Source organism: Lutjanus erythropterus, chromosome 2 (genome assembly GCF_056507025.1).
Source record: "Lutjanus erythropterus isolate fLutEry1 chromosome 2, fLutEry1.hap2, whole genome shotgun sequence".
NCBI classification, from domain to species: Eukaryota; Metazoa; Chordata; class Actinopteri; order Lutjaniformes; family Lutjanidae; genus Lutjanus; species Lutjanus erythropterus.
This window is the reverse complement of record NC_139318.1, coordinates 48,656,645-48,676,206: the sequence shown is the minus strand read 5'-3', so window position 1 is coordinate 48,676,206 and position 19,562 is coordinate 48,656,645. Positions and strand designations below refer to the sequence as shown.

Genomic DNA, 19,562 nt, shown 5'->3' with positions numbered 1-19,562 from the left:
GGAGAGGAGGAAGAGAGGAGGGGAGAGGAGAGGAGGAGAGGAGAGGAGGAGAGAGGAGGGGAGGAGGAGAGGAGGAGAGGAGAGGAGAGGAGAGGAGAGGTGAGGAGAGGAGAGGACAGGAGAGGAGAGGAGAGGAGAGGAGGAGAGAGGAGGAGAGAGGGAGAGGAGAGGAGAGGAGAGGAGAGGAGAGGAGAGGAGGAAGGGAGGAGAGGAGGAGAGGAGGAGAGGAGGAGAAGAGGAGGAGAGAGGAGAGAAGAGGAGGAGAGAGGAGGAGGAGAGGAGGAGGAGAGGAGGAGAGGAGGAGGGGAGAGGAGAGAGGAGAGAAGAGGAGGAGAGAGGAGGAGGAGAGGAGGAGGAGAGGAGAGGAGAGGAGGAGGAGGAGAGAGGAGAGGAGAGGAGAGGAGAGGAGAGGAGAGGAGGAGAGGAGAGGAGAGGAGAGGAGAGGAGAGGAGAGGAGGAGGAGGAGAGAGGAGAGGAGAGGAGGAGGAGGAGGAGAGGGAGGAGAGGAGAGGAGGAGAGAGGAGGAAGGAGAGGAGAGGAGAGGAGAGGAGAGGAGAGGAGAGGAGAGGAGAGGAGAGGAGAGGAGAGGAGAGGAGGAGAGGAGAGGTCTCAAAGTTTCATGGTAAAAGTAATATATTTAGAAATTTACCCCAAATTTCTTGGTAGAAATGTGACAGTTTGCCAGCATCATAACTGCAATTTCTTAGAAACACTTGTGAATGATCACGTTGTTACCATGGAAACTGGGGGTAATTTGCAGGTAAATTCAGAGAAACTTCAAATATGTTGCTTTGTAATTACCACCCACTACATGAACATGGTAGTTGGTCATTATCACGTAATTAACCATGAAATTTGAGGGTAATAAGAAATTTCCACCTATATAACTGAAATGATGGGACCTGGAAACTGAAGCGTTACCAGAAATCTTTGTGTACTGGTCTCATATCTGAGTCTCTGCTGGTCTTAAATCACAGCCTGCCTCAGGGTTGTTCCTCCTCCAGTCCAGTAGGAGGTGCTGTGTTGTCAACACTTCTCTGTTACTCGTTGTGTATTTTTGCTGCTTCAGCTCAATCAAGTTATTTTGTCTTTTGCTTCAGCTCATGACCGGCTGGTATTCAAACTCACATTAGCACTCACTGTTCTCTCCTTCTTTTAGGAACTTTCTTGCTCATCCCTCAGTTGTTACTGTGACTCAGGGGATAAATACTGCAAATATAAGTTCTGCTATTGGTCACTTGCTTCAAGCAGCCGCTATCTGTGTTTCTGAGGGCCCCAGGAAACGAGAACAACCTCCGAGCTGCAACCTACATACTGAAAATGGCAAATTAGTGCCTGGGATGCTAACGGTACAAACATAAACAAGCTAACAGGTGTTAGCTTTCCTTTTTCAGTGATGTAGTCATTTTGCCAGAGCTCGCCTCGTGACGTTGCCCCTATTTTGCAGCAGCACCATCGCTGCATCGTGGGCTTAGCTCCACCCAAGGCGTTTGTGATTGGTTTAAATAAATGCAAACAAGGCGGGGTGTTTTTTCCCCTGTAGCAGAATGTGCACATGTGTGGCCAGACCTCTCTGCAGTGCTGGACGCTGTGGAGAGACGGCTGGCTATGACAGACTACCTGTTGTTTACACAAGTTTGCTAGTCAGCGTAGGATACTTTGACTAAAGTTGACCCTACAATAAAAAAAGTTGTGAAATCATAAACGATTTTATAATCTGGTTGCATCAGACACATCAGGACAGACTTCACAGATCCTCTCCTCTCAGAGGAGATTATCGTCCAGAGGAGAGAACGTGATCTCACGTGATTTCATGTGGAGGCAGAAGCAAACGATGGAGCCAGACGTAGCAGAGCAGCTCGCTGTGGTAACGTTAACACTGTGCTCTGTAAGGAACGCCACACGACCAGCGGCTCATCTGTCACACAGAGCCAGTGAACTTTTACACCGGGTGTCCCACAGTAAACATGAGCTGTATTGGCCAATAGGCTGCTCTGTGATCAGTCAGATCAGACTAAGATTGTTTAGTACTTTTACATCTTCCACCAATCAGATTCACTCTGTAGGTGTAATCAGTGTCACTGGCACATCCAGTAAGTTTTAATATCATTTTGTTTTATACATTATCTGATCATGTCCTTATGAAATCATTCTGATGGAAATATTGTTGATTTGCAAAGACAATTTGAAGCTGTGTTTCCACTTTCAGTTTAATTCCTCATGATTTGTTTTCTCTACTGAAAACCTGTCAGTGTTTAATGTTAGCAGACACATTGAGGTGGCTTGGATGGAAATATTACATATATTGTTAAAAATAAATGTGAATGAAAAAATGAAAAAATGAAAACCATAATAACCATGCTCATAAACCCTCCTGATGTTCTTCTCTAAGGACAGTTTTAAAAGACGGGGACGTACATTTTGTAAAATCTACCGCGTCGAATTTTCTTGTAGGGGTAAAGGGGCAAAGTTCACAACAGAGTGGTGAATTATTCTGTATTCTTTACTGACAATTATAAGTAAAATCATTATTTATGATATATTTCACGTAAAAATGCTGCTGCAGTGTTCTTGTTTTCATTCTTTAAAAATCACCAGAGCAGAGAAAACAAAGATTCTGAAACTCAAATTCTGATATAAAACATGTTTCATGTTCTATGCAAGTGTCTTTAAAAGAGGAGTTAAAGGAGGGATGTAAAAATGAGAAAATGGGTCTATTTGTGATATGTGGTTCTGAAACAGACATGCAGACATGTGCGGCACAGTTTTTCTTCTCTCTAAGTAGATCCTGAGCTCTGATGTGTCGGACCTGCACACGGCCAGAACATTAGTCAGGATTCTCATTTAATTTCATTAAAAAGATTTTTAAACAGCTCTGTATACGGCCTGATGAAGAGTGTGGTTATGATGGACGATAAAAGACCTCCAGACCTTTATGACACAATATCCAGAGTATTAATGCTCTTTTATAACCAGCGGTGTTTTTATGATCACTCTGGTGGATTTTATTCCCTCTGGAGCTGCTGTTGTCTCAAACATTCCCTCATGTGTCTCGTCCTTGCAGCTCAGAGCAGACAGTAGATCATAACAGTCCGTCCACTCACCGTTGAAGCTGACGCTGCGGATGTACTTGAGCAGTTTCTTCCCTCCTGCCAGGTCCATCTCTGGACAGATGCCCGAGTTCTCTGGACACAGGTCCCTCTGCATGTTGTGGAGCGCGTGGGCCATGGCGTACACCGCGTCGATCACGAACTGGACCTTCCCCTCCTGCTCGTACTTGGAGTCGATGCCGATACGCTCCTGACCTGAGAGACGGAGACAGACTTATTAAAAACTAAGCTCACAGATCCAGAGACACGTCTTTTTGTGTCTGTCAGTCGTCCATTTTGTTCCACACTGAAAGATCCCAACAAGTGATGGATGGACTGACAGGAAGTTCAGAGCAGAAATCAAATGTGATGACTTTAGACTTGACAAAATCACAAAAGACTTGCAAAAAAACAACAAAACAAAAGTGTGTAAATAAAAGCACTAATGTGTCCAAGAGGAGGAATCCAGATTCCAGAAGTGCAGTTCTTTATCAAGACCTTTAGGATTCCCCTCCAGATGTACCAGCGCGGCTCCTCGTGGTCATATTACTGTGCTGCCATCTTTATTCACCTCATTTGTTTTGCATTGTAAGCACCTTTTGTGTCTTCATTAAATAGACTCTTTTTACATTAATCACAAAAAGCTCTTCTCTTTTGTGGCTTTCGAACCCAGAAAAACTGCTGTGCTTTGCTGTCCGTTCAGACTTGCCTCCATTACCAAAACACCCAAGATTTACTTTTTTGATGCCCTAAGTAGGTGCAGTTTCAAAGCACTGTGATAAATTAGCCTGTTCAATTTATAGCAAAGCATATTTTATAATCTCTTTTTGTGTTTAAAAATCTTGAAGTTGCTAAAGTTAATATAGGTCAGATAAATTTAGTGAAGTAAATAGAAGTAAAAGTACAAGGTGGCATTAAAATAAAGGATTAAGTAGCTCAGATCTGTACTTTCACCACAGGATATCGTGTTGTTTGTTCCTGTGTTCCTTAGATGAATATAAAAGGTGCATGTATCAGCTCACAGAGCTCATTTTACAGACAACAGCAGAGGTTTTCATTTTGTAGTTTTGCTGACTGGCAGAATTAAAGTTAATTAGCTACAGCTGATAACATCAGTCAGCTAAAATGAGCAGGCTCTTGTACTTTGTCATGAATACTGACTCCACTTTATATCTCACACAAACCAGAAAACAGAGTCTTTCTGAAGTCGATAATAGAAACAAATACAGAATACAAAGTGTCATTTGTTTTTTTGTATGGACATCTGACACATGACAGACTCTACAAGAAGTCATAAATCAAAGTGTTTCAGAACTAATGGTTTTAAACTTTAACAATGTTTTGTATGTTTGTATTTAAAATCTTAATCTGCGAAGTGTCATGTCACATGTCAGACAAATGTAGTGCAGCATGATGTACAATATTTCCCTAATATAATAGAGTAGAAGTAGACAGTTAACCAAACAGCTAACATCTCTAACAACCAGCCAACATCTCTAACAACCAGCTAACATCACTAACAACCAGCTAACATCACTAACAAACAGCTAACATCTCTAACAAACAGCTAACATCACTAACAACCAGGTAACATCTCTAACAACCAGCTAACATCACTAACAACCAGCTAACATCTGTAACAAACAGCTAACATCTGTAACAAACAGCTAACATCACTAACAACCAGCTAACATCACTAACAAACAGCTAACATCTCTAACAAACAGCTAACATCACTAACAACCAGCTAACATCACTAACAACCAGCTAACATCACTAACAACCAGCTAACATCTGTAACAAACAGCTAACATCACTAACAACCAGCTAACATCTGTAACAAACAGCTAACATCACTAACAACCAGCTAACATCACTAACAACCAGCTAACATCTCTAACATAGATACAACAAAGGAAGCAATGATCAAAGTTACTTTTGTTGTATTTAAAATCTTAATCTGCGAAGTGTCATGTCACATGTCAGACAAATGTAGTGCAGCATGATGTACAATATTTCCCTAATATAATAGAGTAGAAGTAGACAGTTAACCAAACAGCTAACATCTCTAACAACCAGCCAACATCTCTAACAACCAGCTAACATCACTAACAACCAGCTAACATCACTAACAAACAGCTAACATCTCTAACAAACAGCTAACATCACTAACAACCAGGTAACATCTCTAACAACCAGCTAACATCACTAACAACCAGCTAACATCTGTAACAAACAGCTAACATCTGTAACAAACAGCTAACATCACTAACAACCAGCTAACATCACTAACAAACAGCTAACATCTCTAACAAACAGCTAACATCACTAACAACCAGCTAACATCACTAACAACCAGCTAACATCACTAACAACCAGCTAACATCTGTAACAAACAGCTAACATCACTAACAAACAGCTAACATCTCTAACAAACAGCTAACATCACTAACAACCAGCTAACATCACTAACAAACAGCTAACATCACTAACAACCAGCTAACATCACTAACAAACAGCTAACATCACTAACATCACTAACAAACAGCTAACATCACTAACATCACTAACAAACAGCTAACATCTCTAACAAACAGCTAACATCACTAACAACCAGCTAACATCTGTAACAAACAGCTAACATCACTAACAACCAGCTAACATCTGTAACAAACAGCTAACATCACTAACAACCAGCTAACATCACTAACAACCAGCTAACATCACTAACAAACAGCTAACATCACTAACATCACTAACAAACAGCTAACATCTCTAACATCACTAACAACCAGCTAACATCTCTAACAAACAGCTAACATCACTAACATCACTAACAACCAGCTAACATCTCTAACAAACAGCTAACATCTCTAACAACCAGCTAACATCACTAACAACCAGCTAACATCACTAACAAACAGCTAACATCACTAACATCACTAACAAACAGCTAACATCACTAACATCACTAACAAACAGCTAACATCACTAACATCACTAACAACCAGCTAACATCTCTAACAAACAGCTAACATCACTAACAACCAGCTAACATCTGTAACAAACAGCTAACATCACTAACAACCAGCTAACATCACTAACAACCAGCTAACATCTCTAACATAGATACAACAAAGGAAGCAATGATCAAAGTTACTTTTGTTCTGTCCAAACTGCACACATTTAATCAAGTCGGTCCCTATTAATATAAATCCTGCAGTTACAATAAATGATAGCAGTAAAAAATACTCATATCCAGATTCCAATATTTGTGATGTGTTTTTGTAAAGAAAAATCAATATCATCATTCATTTTGAATAAAAACCCTGTTCAGTCATTAGCAGGGCCTCAACAATCATGTCTGTATTTTTTCTAACTGTGTTGTGTATTGTGCAGGTCGCTGCTGCAGCCTAAGGGACTGAAACCTGAGTCTGTCTCAGCAGAAAAGACGAGCGTGTCCAAAGTTATTTTGTCCCAAAACAGCAGCAGTTTGCATTCATTCAGAGTATAAATGATAATAGGATTATGACGACTGCTGTGTCAGTGTGCCAATAAAACGGGAGGATATTGGCCTTTTTATGAACTGCTGGACGGCGGCTGGACATGTGCTCCATGCTGATATGGTGGAGCTGCCTCTCTGACTGCAGCTCAGACACTCACTGCTCTTTCAAATGCTCAATATGTTTGGTTAAAAAATTGAATTTCTTTAGTAATTGATCTCAGGGTTTGTCTGCCTTGGAATATGGAGTTCACACCCGCAGAAAGTTTCATTTCTCTACAACATAAAGTAGATTTAAGTGCTTTCATGGAGGAGTTGCCTGTGGAAACAAGAGAAATAAGTTGGCTGATATTATTATTATAGTTTATGATTACCACTGAACTTCTGGCAGTTGCCAGTGACGTTGTCCAATCAAATAGAAGGAGGCAGAAGTTACAGAAGTAGCAGACATCGTGGGTCAGAATGAAGCAAACATGGAGGAGCTGATACAGCTGCTGTCTGAGTACCTGGAGCTGCACGACACCGTGTTCACCACCGTACATCAGCAGCACGAATCACTTTTCACAACACCTCACTTTAAAGGAAATGGTTTTACCTGTAGGTGGTTGTCAGGGTGGTTCCCAAAAACAATAACCAAAAAACAGCAGACTAAAATCATTAACGGATTACTAGTAGATGGTTACCAGACAGCTAACATCAATAGCAGCAGGCTAATGTCACTAACAGCTAGCTAACATTTCTAACAGCCAGCTAACATCTCTACCAGCTAATTAACATCTCTAACAGCTGGCTAATGTCACTAACAGCAGGCTAACAGTCAGCTTACATCTCTACCAGCTAATTAACATCTCTAACAGCTGGCTAATGTCACTAACAGCTAGCTAACATTTCTAACAGTCAGCTAACATCTCTAACAGCTAATTAACATCTCTAACAGCTGGCTAATGTCACTAACAGCAGGCTAACAGTCAGCTAACATCTCTAACAGCTAATTAACATCTCTAACAGCAGGCTAACAGTCAGCTAACATCTCTAACAGCTGGCTAACAGCCAAATAACATCTGTAACAACTAGCTAACATCTCTACCAGCTAATTAACATTGCTAACATCTCTTTTGTGTAATGCGTTAAACAGAACTTGTGCATGTGATTCCAGTGAGAAGATGGCAGCTGTTCTGTGTGGGGGGGGTGACTGAAGCGGATCAACAGGACTAACAGCAGCTGAATGAAGGAGACTGGACTTTAATGTCCACAGCTCCATATAAGTCCACCTCAGCACCACAGGTTTCAACATGCAGGAGACCCGGTTTTCTTACTGCAGCAGCAGCACAGCAGAAATTAATAAAAATCTCCTGACGAAGGTGCAAATTTTAATAACCACCAACCTCCAGCTGTTTAAACCAACCTGATCAGGACCACTTTGTTTCTACAACGTCACAATTACCTCCGAGTCAGATGGAGCCTGAGATGGTTTCTATAATTAAAAAGAAAAACAAAGAAGCTTCTGTGATGATTAAGTTGTTTAAATGTATATGTGACGACAGCGAGCCGGAGAGATGCAAATAAATCCAGACAATCACAGAGACGGTGGGGGAGATCGTAGCTCAGTGGAACTGTAGCTCGTATCATTATGATGCACAATTACTAAGAATTGTTCTCATGGTGTTTCATGAGGCTGCTGGAGACATTATGCAGCAAAATGCTAAATAAGTAAAGCAGTTTAAATGGCAGCAGCTGCAGGGCCTCAGCTTCCTGAACATGTTTGCTTCTAAAAAAAGAGAGAAAACCTCCAAAGACTTTGATATTTCACACTTTAAAGAGGACAGTTTCTTCCTCTGTGGCCTCATTGTGCTCCCACTTTCTTCCTCACATTTGGATTTATTACACTATGGCATGGTTTATGTAGACATCTGAAAAAAATATGAGGTTTATTTGAGCAGTTTGAAGTGTAAGATTTGATTTAGATCTTTTCCTTGTATCACACTGGCTTCTCTCAGCTGATGAAACGGATCATAAACATCAGAGATTGAACGGACACAAAGTGCTGATGTGAGCTTTGTTTCTATATTCATATAATATCTTTATGAAATCATCAATAATCTGTTAGTGTAAATAGAACTTGTGATGACTTTCCAGGAAAACACTTCCTGACAGTCTGAAACTCTCCTTCATACAAACACAGACTCCTCTGTTCATCTGGCGTGGTTCTTAACCATTGTTACTGCTGCTCCTTCACATTAAAAGACTTCAGCTGGACAAACACAGGAAGGCTTTTATTGTGAAACAGTCACAGGAACACACACACACACGCGTTTCTGAGATTCTGGATCAATGATGGCTGCTGTTTGGTGGCAGAGAGGCAGCAGAGGCTCTCTTTCATTTCTGTGGTTTTAATTTGCGTTCATGATTCTGGATGTCTTCGTCTCTGTCTCTCAGTCTCTTCCTCCTTCTTTATCTTTAAGTCTGCTGTCCATTTTATTTTTTTTTAAATTAATTAATTAACAAGATTCTACCTCAAAAAATCATTTATGATGGCAAAACTATTACTGTTAGTCTACAGCCAAGATAATGAATGAATTATTGTTTGAAAGGAACGAGTCACTATTTATTATCACCCACTCAGCAGACAGACTTCATCAGTTGGAGAGGTGCATGATGGGAAGCAGAGCAGGAATTTCATCATTTAAGAGCCACTTGGTCTGAAGTGTTTTCAATTTTTTTAGGGCACAAAGGCCAAATACCAGGGCAGCAAGTCCACAGAGATCATTTATTTAACTAAAAGCAGCAGCAGGTAGTTGATTGTTGATTGATTATTTATACTGTTAGATGAGCAGCAGAACAAATAGGATGACTTCATTTACATGTACTGATTTTGAACTGTATTAGAAAATAAAGGATATGCAATTGTCACAGTTAAAGAATTACAGGTTTGGACCCAAATGCAGATTCTGGAGACAAACAGGAGCAGCTCGGTGATTTTTAATGAACTAAAAGGAAACAATACACAAACTGTTGGACAAACTGCCAACTAATGAGGGAAAGACACAGGATTAAAGACACCAGAGAGGATAACGAGACACAGAGGGAAATAATCAGTGATCAAAAAGAGCGGGAAAACAGACAAAGACAGGAAGTAAGAACATCAGAGACACAGAAGGGAAGACATAACAAAATAAAACAGGAAGTGACTATAAAAATTCAAACATGACAACAGTATCAGTATTCCTGGATCTCAACAAGCATTTAACAGAGTTTTCCACAGTTTACATCATTACAGAGCTGGGAGTTGTAGAGTTCTCCTGCTTACTTCAAGTGACATCGTTCCATCAACTATCTATGTTTTCAAAGTTCCTGAGAAACAGAACAACCTCTGAACTGCAACCTACACACTGAAAACAGCAAATCCGCACCTGCTAACATAAACAAGCTAACAGCTGTTAGCTTTTCTGCTGTAGTCATGTAGTCATTTTAACACCAGAGCTCGACTCCTGACATGCAAATGTTCCACTGGAACAAGTTCCACCTCAACAATATATTACAGCAGCACTGTCGCTGCATCCTGGGCTTAGCTCCGCCCATGACGTTTGTGATTGGTTTAAAGAAATGCAAACAAGGCAGGGTGATTTTTCCTCTATAGCAGAATGTATATAACTATATATATATGTGTGTGTGTGGAGACAGACCTCTGTCCAACACTGAGCGCTGTGGAGAGACGTCTGGATATGCAAGACTAGAAAAACAACTAAATCAGCTGGGGCAGTGTGGGCGGGGCATCAAGGCCACTGTGGCTGCAGAGAATCTCATTTTTTTGAGGGGTTACAGCAGCCATGACCACGGTGAAATTCCTCCCATGCTGCAAAATATTTGTTTTGTACTGACTAATACCAGTAACCTTGATCAGATCATTTCTCTCTCGTCAGTGTGAGCTCCTCTGAAATCCACACACATGGAAACTTTCTGTCACAACAAGTTTCACACTCATCAGAGTAAGAAGTTATTTAATCATTCGTTAACAGAACAAACCTCGACCCTCCAGCTCTTCAGTTTTATTTTTTTGGATCAGTCTCCAAACCAAAAGTCCTTGACAGGTTCGTTCTCTCTTAGCTGCTTCATTCATTAAAGTATTTTTAATAAATGTCGTTCTGGGATCTTAATCAGCCTGCCGAGGGTCTTAAATGACCTACTGTAGACCTTGACACACTGATTAAACCATCTCAGAATGTATTTGGTAAAATGGCCGCAGGCCTCCACTGGTTTACCTTCTATATGAAAAACACACCCTTTTTCATTGGCCGTCTTTCCATCTAAACAAATTTCAAGTAAATAAATCATCAAAAGGAAACCTGAATGAATGCTTGTTTCCATCCACCACCTTTAAGTGATCATTAGTAGCAGGTTTGTGGGGATGAACAGTAGGTGGCATCAATTCTCCAGTCAGAGAGCCTTCATACCACTGAAGAAGAAGAGGACGTGACAAGATAATGTCATTAAAAGAGCGGCGGTGAAGAAAACTGCTGATTAGTAATGTGACTTAAATGTTTTTTGCATCACAACATATTCAGAAAGTTTTAAAATTCTTAAAAAAAAAAACACAGCAAAAGAAGTTCATAACTTTTTCTTGTGAATTCTGGACATTTGTATTTTGTAATGTCCATCAACATTTTTGAATGTTGTTTATGTTATTTTTGCTCCACTGAGCGTGCTCTGGGCACAAAACTGCAAAAGTGTGATGAAACCTGACTTTGTTGATTCATGAAATGTTAAAACTTTGTACTTTCAGACTGCGCGCGTGTGTGTGTGTGTGTGTGTGTGTGTGTGTGTGTGTGTGTGTGTGTGTGTATGTGTGTGTGTGAGTGTGTGTGTGTGTGTGTGTGTGCGTGTGTGTGTGTGTGTGTGTGTGTGTGTCTGTGCCTGTATCCAGTGAGCTGAGGAGACATTATTCAAGAAAATAAAGAATGCATCTTTAAGTTCTGTTTGTTTTTTTTAACCAAAAAACAAAATCGGTGTATAAAATGATCATTGTGTGCTAAATATTTCGTCCAGCGTTCAGCCTCACATGGGATCTCATTAACTGACGCCGTCAGCTGTGCAGCTGACTGAATCTCTGCATAAACTCTGGATATGTCTTGAATAATCACATGTGAGCTGAATTATGTATGTGACCTCCTCCTCCTCCAAACAAACTCCACTTTAACCTCTGCTTGTCTCATAAACACACAATCTTCAGAGGTGGAATATTTTGAGTTAGATTTAACCTACAAGCAGCTTCCTTCATTCTAAGACCAGGATTTGGGCAAAACAAACAATATTCTGTCATATTTATAAAAAGTCTTCTGATGTCTGAGTCCAGCTGTGGTCTCATGGTCTCTGGATCTGCACTGAAAACCAAAAGAAGTTCACAGTACTTAAAAAAAAAAAATTGGTTTCCACAATATTCTTGAGTTGACAAACTAAAAAGTTGGAGTTTAGTTTGTGTTACATGTTTTTTGTGAATGAATAAACCAAATTCCAGAAACTGTCCAACAGATCACACTGTCAAATCATATGCATGAGTGCATGTTTGGATCCTTTTGGAGGTGAGTTTTCATTGTCGGTGCAGATCTCTGCAGCTCTCAGTGACTCACTGAGTCCTCTGGACCTCCAGCGTCTCTCAGACTGAAGAGCTGCTTTTAGCCTCTGGATGTTTTATGAATAAGACCTCTGATTTATATTAGATAGAAACTCATTTAGCACCAGGGGAGCATGTTCACCTCACTATTACACCTTTGATTTATGAATATTATGAAATGTTAGAAAGAAAGAGGGATGACTGTATCAGCAAAGTGACTAAATCAGAGAAGCAGACGATCACTAACAGGGAGCTCTGAGTGGAAACTGATCTTAATGTGATGCAGCGTCTTTTTTTCTGCCTGTCGGGGCCATGAAGTCAGACGATTAAATGTAAACTACATCAGATTTAGACGAGGGCCCAAGTTTATGCAGAAAAAAGATTCGGGTACGAGACAAATATATCCCTGCAAGGAACAAAAATGAAAAGTCTGCACAGTATTAGGCTCCAAACAGATCATTTAATTCTTTTTAAAGGCAACGTTTCAGTTGACAAACTCTGCCTTACGCAAAACTGCATTATACAGTATAGATGCATGTATCATCAATCAGCCAATCAATCAATCAATATCTGTATGTTAGTCATAAAGCTCAGTCTGTTTCTCATCTTGATGTTACGATAAAATTAAACATGTTGATGCTAAATATTGCAAAAAACCCATAGATTCTTGCTAAAATTTGTAAAGAACCCCAATATCGGTGCTAAATCATAAAGAACATTGATATGCTAAATTTTTGTAAAGAGCCAAGATATTTTCCAGAATAAAGTTGTCTGGTGTTGACTGCTGTTGGTTTGATTATTGATTTAATAATGTGTGTGTTGTATCACAGCAGTGTGCAGTAGATGGTTGTTTCCCTCGGAGTGTGTTTATCTGTCACACTCTGCACACAGTAAATCAGAGAACTGAGCTTTGAAATGAAAGAGCAGCTTTGATTAAAAGCTCTTTACTGGACAAAATGATTCTTTCAGGCCTTAAATTAAATGAAAATCTTCCTGCTATAATAGTCATCTTGCACCCTCTTTAACTATAACCAGCCACCCTTTCTTGCACTTATTGTCTTTTATTGCAAAATATTTCCTCAGAAATGAGTTTTTCAAGACAGTTAACTCTCAGGGAGACTTTCCATTTGAGAGTCTGAGGTCAGAGAAGCTCCAGTTATCCAGGATTAATCTTAAAGATGCTGTTTCCTTCCTCAGGTGGTGATGATGGTAGGTATTTTTCTTGCACAGTGTATTTTTAGAGGACGTGTTTGCACCACAACATCATTTGCAGACATTTCTGCTGTATGTCGAGCAAACAAAAGGCAGAACACAGCAGTCTACCTCTGCAGAAACATCTGTTTCTTTCACTGTTTTCTGCTAAAACTGAAGTGAACAAAATCCCATGAGAATGTGAACCTGTTCTGAGACAGTTTGCATCAATCATTATGTGACGTGTCCTCCTCAGACTGTAAACAAACCAGCGATGCGTCTCGTTCTGCTTCATCTGCCAGCAACAGACGTGTCCTCCTGTCTCTGACTGATGTGCATGTTGTGAGATCATTTTAAACACATCCTTGACCTGCATCACACGAGCATCACTCCTCCAGGTTTATCTCCACACTGAAGCTCGGTCTGAGGAATCCTCGCTCGGTTAATGCCGCTCACAAAAGGCAGCATTGTGTGATGGAGTGGATCTGTGAGCCTGAGCAGAGCAGATACTCATGTGAAGATGGTATAAATGGAATGAGGTCAAACATGAATGCAGAGCGGAGACGCTCGGTGGGACAGATTTACTGCTGCAGCTTCTGTTTTCAGGTGCAGACGTGACACAAACGTGCTGCATAAATCAAACACATGCAGAGAGCTGCAGACAGTTTGTGTTTGAGAGATGATTCGTTTTGCTTTTAGTAGCTGCATCTGAGGGAGAATCAAACAAATGAGAGGCTGGTTCTCTGTTCTGCTGGAGTTACACATTTAAATCTGGGGTAGGCACTTTATTTTTAGCCTCTTTGGGCAAATTTTCCATAATAATCTCTCTGCATGATGTAATTCAAACTGTCTGAGAGAAAACGAGACTTCTGCTGCTCCTCCTGGCTGTTTTCAGGTTTTAGAGAATCTCAGCCGTGACATTAGACTTTGGCCAATCACAGGTCAGTAAAGATGCTTTTAATTAATTTATTGAATATGTTAAGATAAAACAAAACAAAAGTAAAATATATCAGCAATAAAAATAATCAGCAACATGTAAGTAAAACCCTGCAGAATTAAGTTCCAAAAAAACAACCTGAAAAAACTGTTACAAGCATCAAACCAGCTACTCTCATTATTATAAGGCTTCAAATGAGGTTTAACATTCACACGTTGTGTTTCTCTTGACTGTCCCTCAGTATTACAACATTACCCAACACCGCCCTGGCCTGTGGGAGGAGCCACATTAGCTGCGCAGTATGCTAACACAGAGCTCAACAGGTTAAACTATAAAATAAAACAACAAAGTGAACCAAGTAAAAAAAAAACTTTAAAACAACTTGTCCAGATTTTAGATTTAATCACCACAAATTCTTGAGCTGCCCCAAGATACACATATTTTGCAACAGCATTTGGAGAATCATGCAGCAGATTTTACTGACATGCATGTCACTTTATTTAAGTCCTCCACCAGAAGGAATAACAGGAAACTATTAACTGTAGCAGAAACAAAAAAGCAATTGCTCATAAATGGTTACAAACCAGCCCACCTACAGCAGATAACTGGACTGAAATCATTCAAGAGATTCATGAGATGGAAAGACAATCAAGACAAACAATCACAAGACAAACAACATGGATAAAATACATGTCAGAATAAGGAATGTGACTGATGACATCTTCACGGTTTAAAATGTTTTTTTTTTTTTAAATGTTGTTTATCTTCTTTAACTTTACCTCCTTCTTTGTGCTCTACCAATCTTTTAGAGTTAGATACAAATGATGAAATGATGTATAAAGACACTACTACAATTTAAATTGTTATTCTATGTTTTTCTTTCCAAAAATGACTTAATAAAATCTAAGTGTCAAAAAAAACATAAAACATGATCAGACTTGCAGCTGTAAGTTTGAAGTTGTGTCACAGGCAGCTGGTATTGATCTGTAACAGGCCAATATTTACTGTAACTTACCATAAAATGACCACGATGGATCATCAGAGATCAAGGAAACATGTTAAGTTGAAATATTGTCTTCACTTGACATGGACGCTGCAGCCATGGTGATCTCCTTTGAAATATACATTCTGGACCAAAATAACTGTTTTGTTTGTCCATTTCTTATTGATCAGAGTTCAAATTAATGCTGAATTGTCACCAAATGAGTTACTGTCTGTTCATGAGTCCTTCAAATCATTAATAATCTTTTAGAGGAAGTTGATGTTTATAATTATTAAACTGAGCAAAATGTAACTGGAGTTTGGCAGCAGTGAGACTGTATTTTCAGAGCAGTGGGCTTTTGTTTGCAGGAGAAAAGCAGACAAACAGACAAAGTTATGAACACCTGATCAGCTGACAGTGGAGGACTTGTCCTCATCTGATAATTTACAATGTTGCATGCATCCTGCAGTCCTGCAGTGCTTCTGCAGCCTGCCTGTCTCTGCCATGTCTGTGGAGCAGGGGGGTGGGGGAAAGGGCTCACATCAACCACTAATCATATATTGTAACCTATTTATAATACAATCTATGGCTCCAATTCGCTGTTTGGACCGCTGTACTCATTTTTGCATGTGCAAATGCTTCATATTGCTCCTTTAAATCTTACAAGTGACAAAACAGGACAAAAGGTAAATGTAAAGAAAAACTGGAAATTAAACAACTTGATTTTAGCTGATTCACATATTTAATCTGCATCTTTAAATAACATACAGACAGAAACTAAATCAGAATTTTAGAAATAAAACAAAGCACTAATTTACTGTAATTTACTGACACAAGCTGTCGGGGCTTAAAGTAAATACTTTATTTACTTTATGCATATCATATAAAGAATCTGCTTAGAGAAACAGTTTAAAGCAAAGGTCCGATACATCATAATGTCTAACTTTCTCGAGTGGGCCGAACCAGTAAAATTAAAGCATAATCTATCGATTATTCTGCCGATTAATCGAGTAATCAGATAAGAAATATTGCGTGTTCTGCATTTTTTTCTATTACATTACTTTTGGTTTATTTAAGAACAATGGTAATATACAAAAGAGAAGATAAGAAAGGTCTATTAAATGAACAACTATAAATTGCTAAAGTAAAAATACTCAGCAAAGTAACTTTTCTTTTAATGTAGATTTACTTTTACTGTTTTCACTTTACTTTTTTTTTCCAAGTACAAAGGTAAAAGTAAAGGTAGTAATGTCTGCAGAAACCACAAACAGAAGATGGAACTAATTATTTTAACTGAAACAGTCACCAGGATGTTTTGTTAACATGTTAAAATCACAACATTTTTCTTCTGGAGCAGGACAGACGCTCCCAGACCCCCCGAGGACAGAGGACTGGTTTACCAACATGCCACCTTTTTCTCCTCTTATGAGTTTGCAGGTCTGTATTTAGTCATCAAAAAATACCAATAAGAATACCATTAAAGTACAACAACAGCAATAAAAATGTTGATTTTTCAAAAAAAGGAAACAATAACATGCAAGGTTTTTAAATTGTAATGAAGTAAAAACACTAATACCACAATGTAAAAATACCTAAGTAAAGAATGTGAGTATTTTTTTCATCACAGCAGGTCAGTGATCAGTGTTTCAGTGACTCTCTGTGGATCAGTGAATAGTGTTTTACTTATGGTGGCCCGCCACATTAAAAACATCGACACCATGACATGATTTTCTATTTTTGGAGCTGCGCACCTTTTTCGGTCATGTCTTGAAGGTAACGCTTTATTTGCACAACTCTCGCGAGATTTGTGTTTGTTATTTCTACTAAAATAATCAAACTCGCGCGATCTTTCTCGGGTCTAGGGTTCCCTTCTAGACACGACCCTCTGTCTCTGTCAAACTACAGACAGCAGACTGTCTGTAAACATCACGATGTTTCACTCTGCAGTGTTTCACACAAACACTTTATTTGTGTGGACATCCAGGTTTGGTCTGACACCAATTTTGTCATTTTTATTTTTTTAATCAGTCCGAGAGGACGACGGTATCAGTGATTGATTAGTGATCAGTCTGCCCTCCTCTCCTCCCTCACCTGTTCACTCTGCTGTGAGAAGATCTGAAAGTTTCTCACAGAGAAACACAGACTCTCCTGTTTTACGTACAGGCCTCCTTATACAGTTGTTTAATTTTATAAGAGCATCTGGTTGATGTCGATGTCATTAACCATCACGTTAGTTTCTGTTGTCATTAACAACAGTCTCCTCCACACGCAGCTTCTCTGCAGTTGGTCTGTGCGTTTCCTGATCAGATAAACCAGCGCCGGAAAGACTAGAAAAGCTGCGCCAGTTAAAATAGAAGCGTCCCGTCAAAAATTTAAATCTATTAATAATTTATTGGTTATAGGTTCGGGTCCGTATAGGACGGCGTGTGGGTCCGGACTCGGACCGCGGTCCGCCATTTGGGGACCCCTGGTTTAAAGTATTTTCAAGTGAAGGCAGAGCAGAGAGGGTATCAGGATCAGGAGGAAAAACATCCTAAACTAAAGCAGCCAGAAACTGAAAGTAAAGACTTTGATTTTAGTGAGTAACACCAGATGACAGCTGTGATAGTAAACTGTTTGCTTTCTATTGAAGGCGGCTGAATGAAACAACCTGCATTTACATCCAATTCAACTTCACTCATGAGTCTCAGCCTCCATCAGACAGGTGGAATGAGAATGACCTGCCGAGAAGCACGAGACGAGCAACAGAACCGGATGAAAAACAAAAAAAGGAATAAAGACACGGTGCTGCAGCGCTCTTTATTTGTCTGCAGCGTGAGGGCTCATAAATAAATAATGAGAGGAAATAAAATGGAAGAGGCAGTTTGGCTGAGGATGAGTGAAACACAGGAGGAGACATGACATCAACACTGCTCCCAAATCGTCTCATTACAGGCGGAGGAGCTGGCGAGCTAGCCAGGAGGCTAATAGGAGCTGGTTAGAACTACAAATTACAGCTTCAACAGGGAGGGTAGGGCTGTGCATTATACTCCTACATATAAAACAACAGTATTGAATAATTAATATTCATTCATTCATTTTCTGTAACCGCTTATTCTGTGAGGGTCGCGGGGCTGCTGGAGTCTATCCCAGCTGACATTGGGCAAGAGGCGGGGTTCACCCTGGACAAGTTGCCAGTTCATTGCAGGGCTGACACATAGACAGACAACCACTCACACTAACGGGCCACCAATTAACCTGCATGCATGTCTGGACTGCCTTCAAAATCCTAAAGGGATTGATTATCCATATTATCATAACTAGTTGCCATAATCAACCGACTCAAGCAACTCAGCAGATGAAGCAGCTCTGTATGTTCCCATCATAAAAGTTCAGGATGAAACACATCATCAGTCTGTGCTCCTGTGCAGGACGTTTCAGCCTCAGCAAACTGAAAATCACACAGTGATTCAGTAAAGTCATTCTGCTCCTCACAGCAGGAGATGTCTCTAATGAATACAAATCAAATTACACTCTTATTGGTGACAAAACTGAAAATGAATGAAAGTAAAAAGTGTACAGTAACCTGAATGTTCTGAGCTGTCAGACGAGCAGCAGATGTTTTCACTGAACATCTGTCTGTTCTCAGCTCTGTGTTCTCCTCAACAACAGCTGCAGAAACAGGGACTCCTCCTGGCCTGAGCTCTGCTGCTGTGACATTGTTCAGAGGTGTTTCAGTTAAACTGTGAGGGAGCAGACTGATCTCAGTCCTCCTATCTGCCCTTTAACAACCCTACAGAGGTCTGCAGTCTGTGACTCCTCTCCTGAGACCTGCAGCTGAACGTTATCTCATCAGCACGACTCCCTCTGCTCCTCCCCGACAAACTGAACACACTGAACTGGACTAAACACCCGGCAGCATCATTTTATCTCATCTCCAGCCTCGAAGCGCAGTCTCTGCTCCTCTCTGCTCCAAACTAGGGGTGAGAATCTTTTGGCCCCTCATGATTCTGATTCAGAAGGCTTCAGTCTGATCCTTAAACAGTTATCTATCCATCAAAATTTTTGATTTTGACACTTTTTTTGACTACTTGTGAATTTTAAAACATACTGTATTTGTAATGATTCAGAATTAGTGTAGCTTGACACAACTGTCAGTCAGTGTGACTCTCATTCACGTCTATTTTCCCTTTAACTTCATAGAAGACAAAATGCCTCCATTGTCCAAACTTTTTTTTCAGGGGGGTGACAGTCCGATCCTCGCTGTGTGCAGG

General features: G+C 40.0%; 1 protein-coding gene across 2 annotated transcripts in view; it reads right to left on the bottom strand.

Moving 5' to 3' along the window:
* The window catches only part of grm7 (glutamate metabotropic receptor 7), a 300,227-nt gene that overhangs the window by 74,815 nt on the left and 205,850 nt on the right, over positions 1-19,562 (bottom strand). For both annotated transcript variants that reach the window (XM_084742168.1, XM_084742157.1), the window contains exon 6: positions 3,105-3,305. In XM_084742168.1, the coding sequence (XP_084598294.1) occupies positions 3,105-3,305 (201 nt within the window). The remainder of the gene's footprint in view (positions 1-3,104; positions 3,306-19,562) is intronic.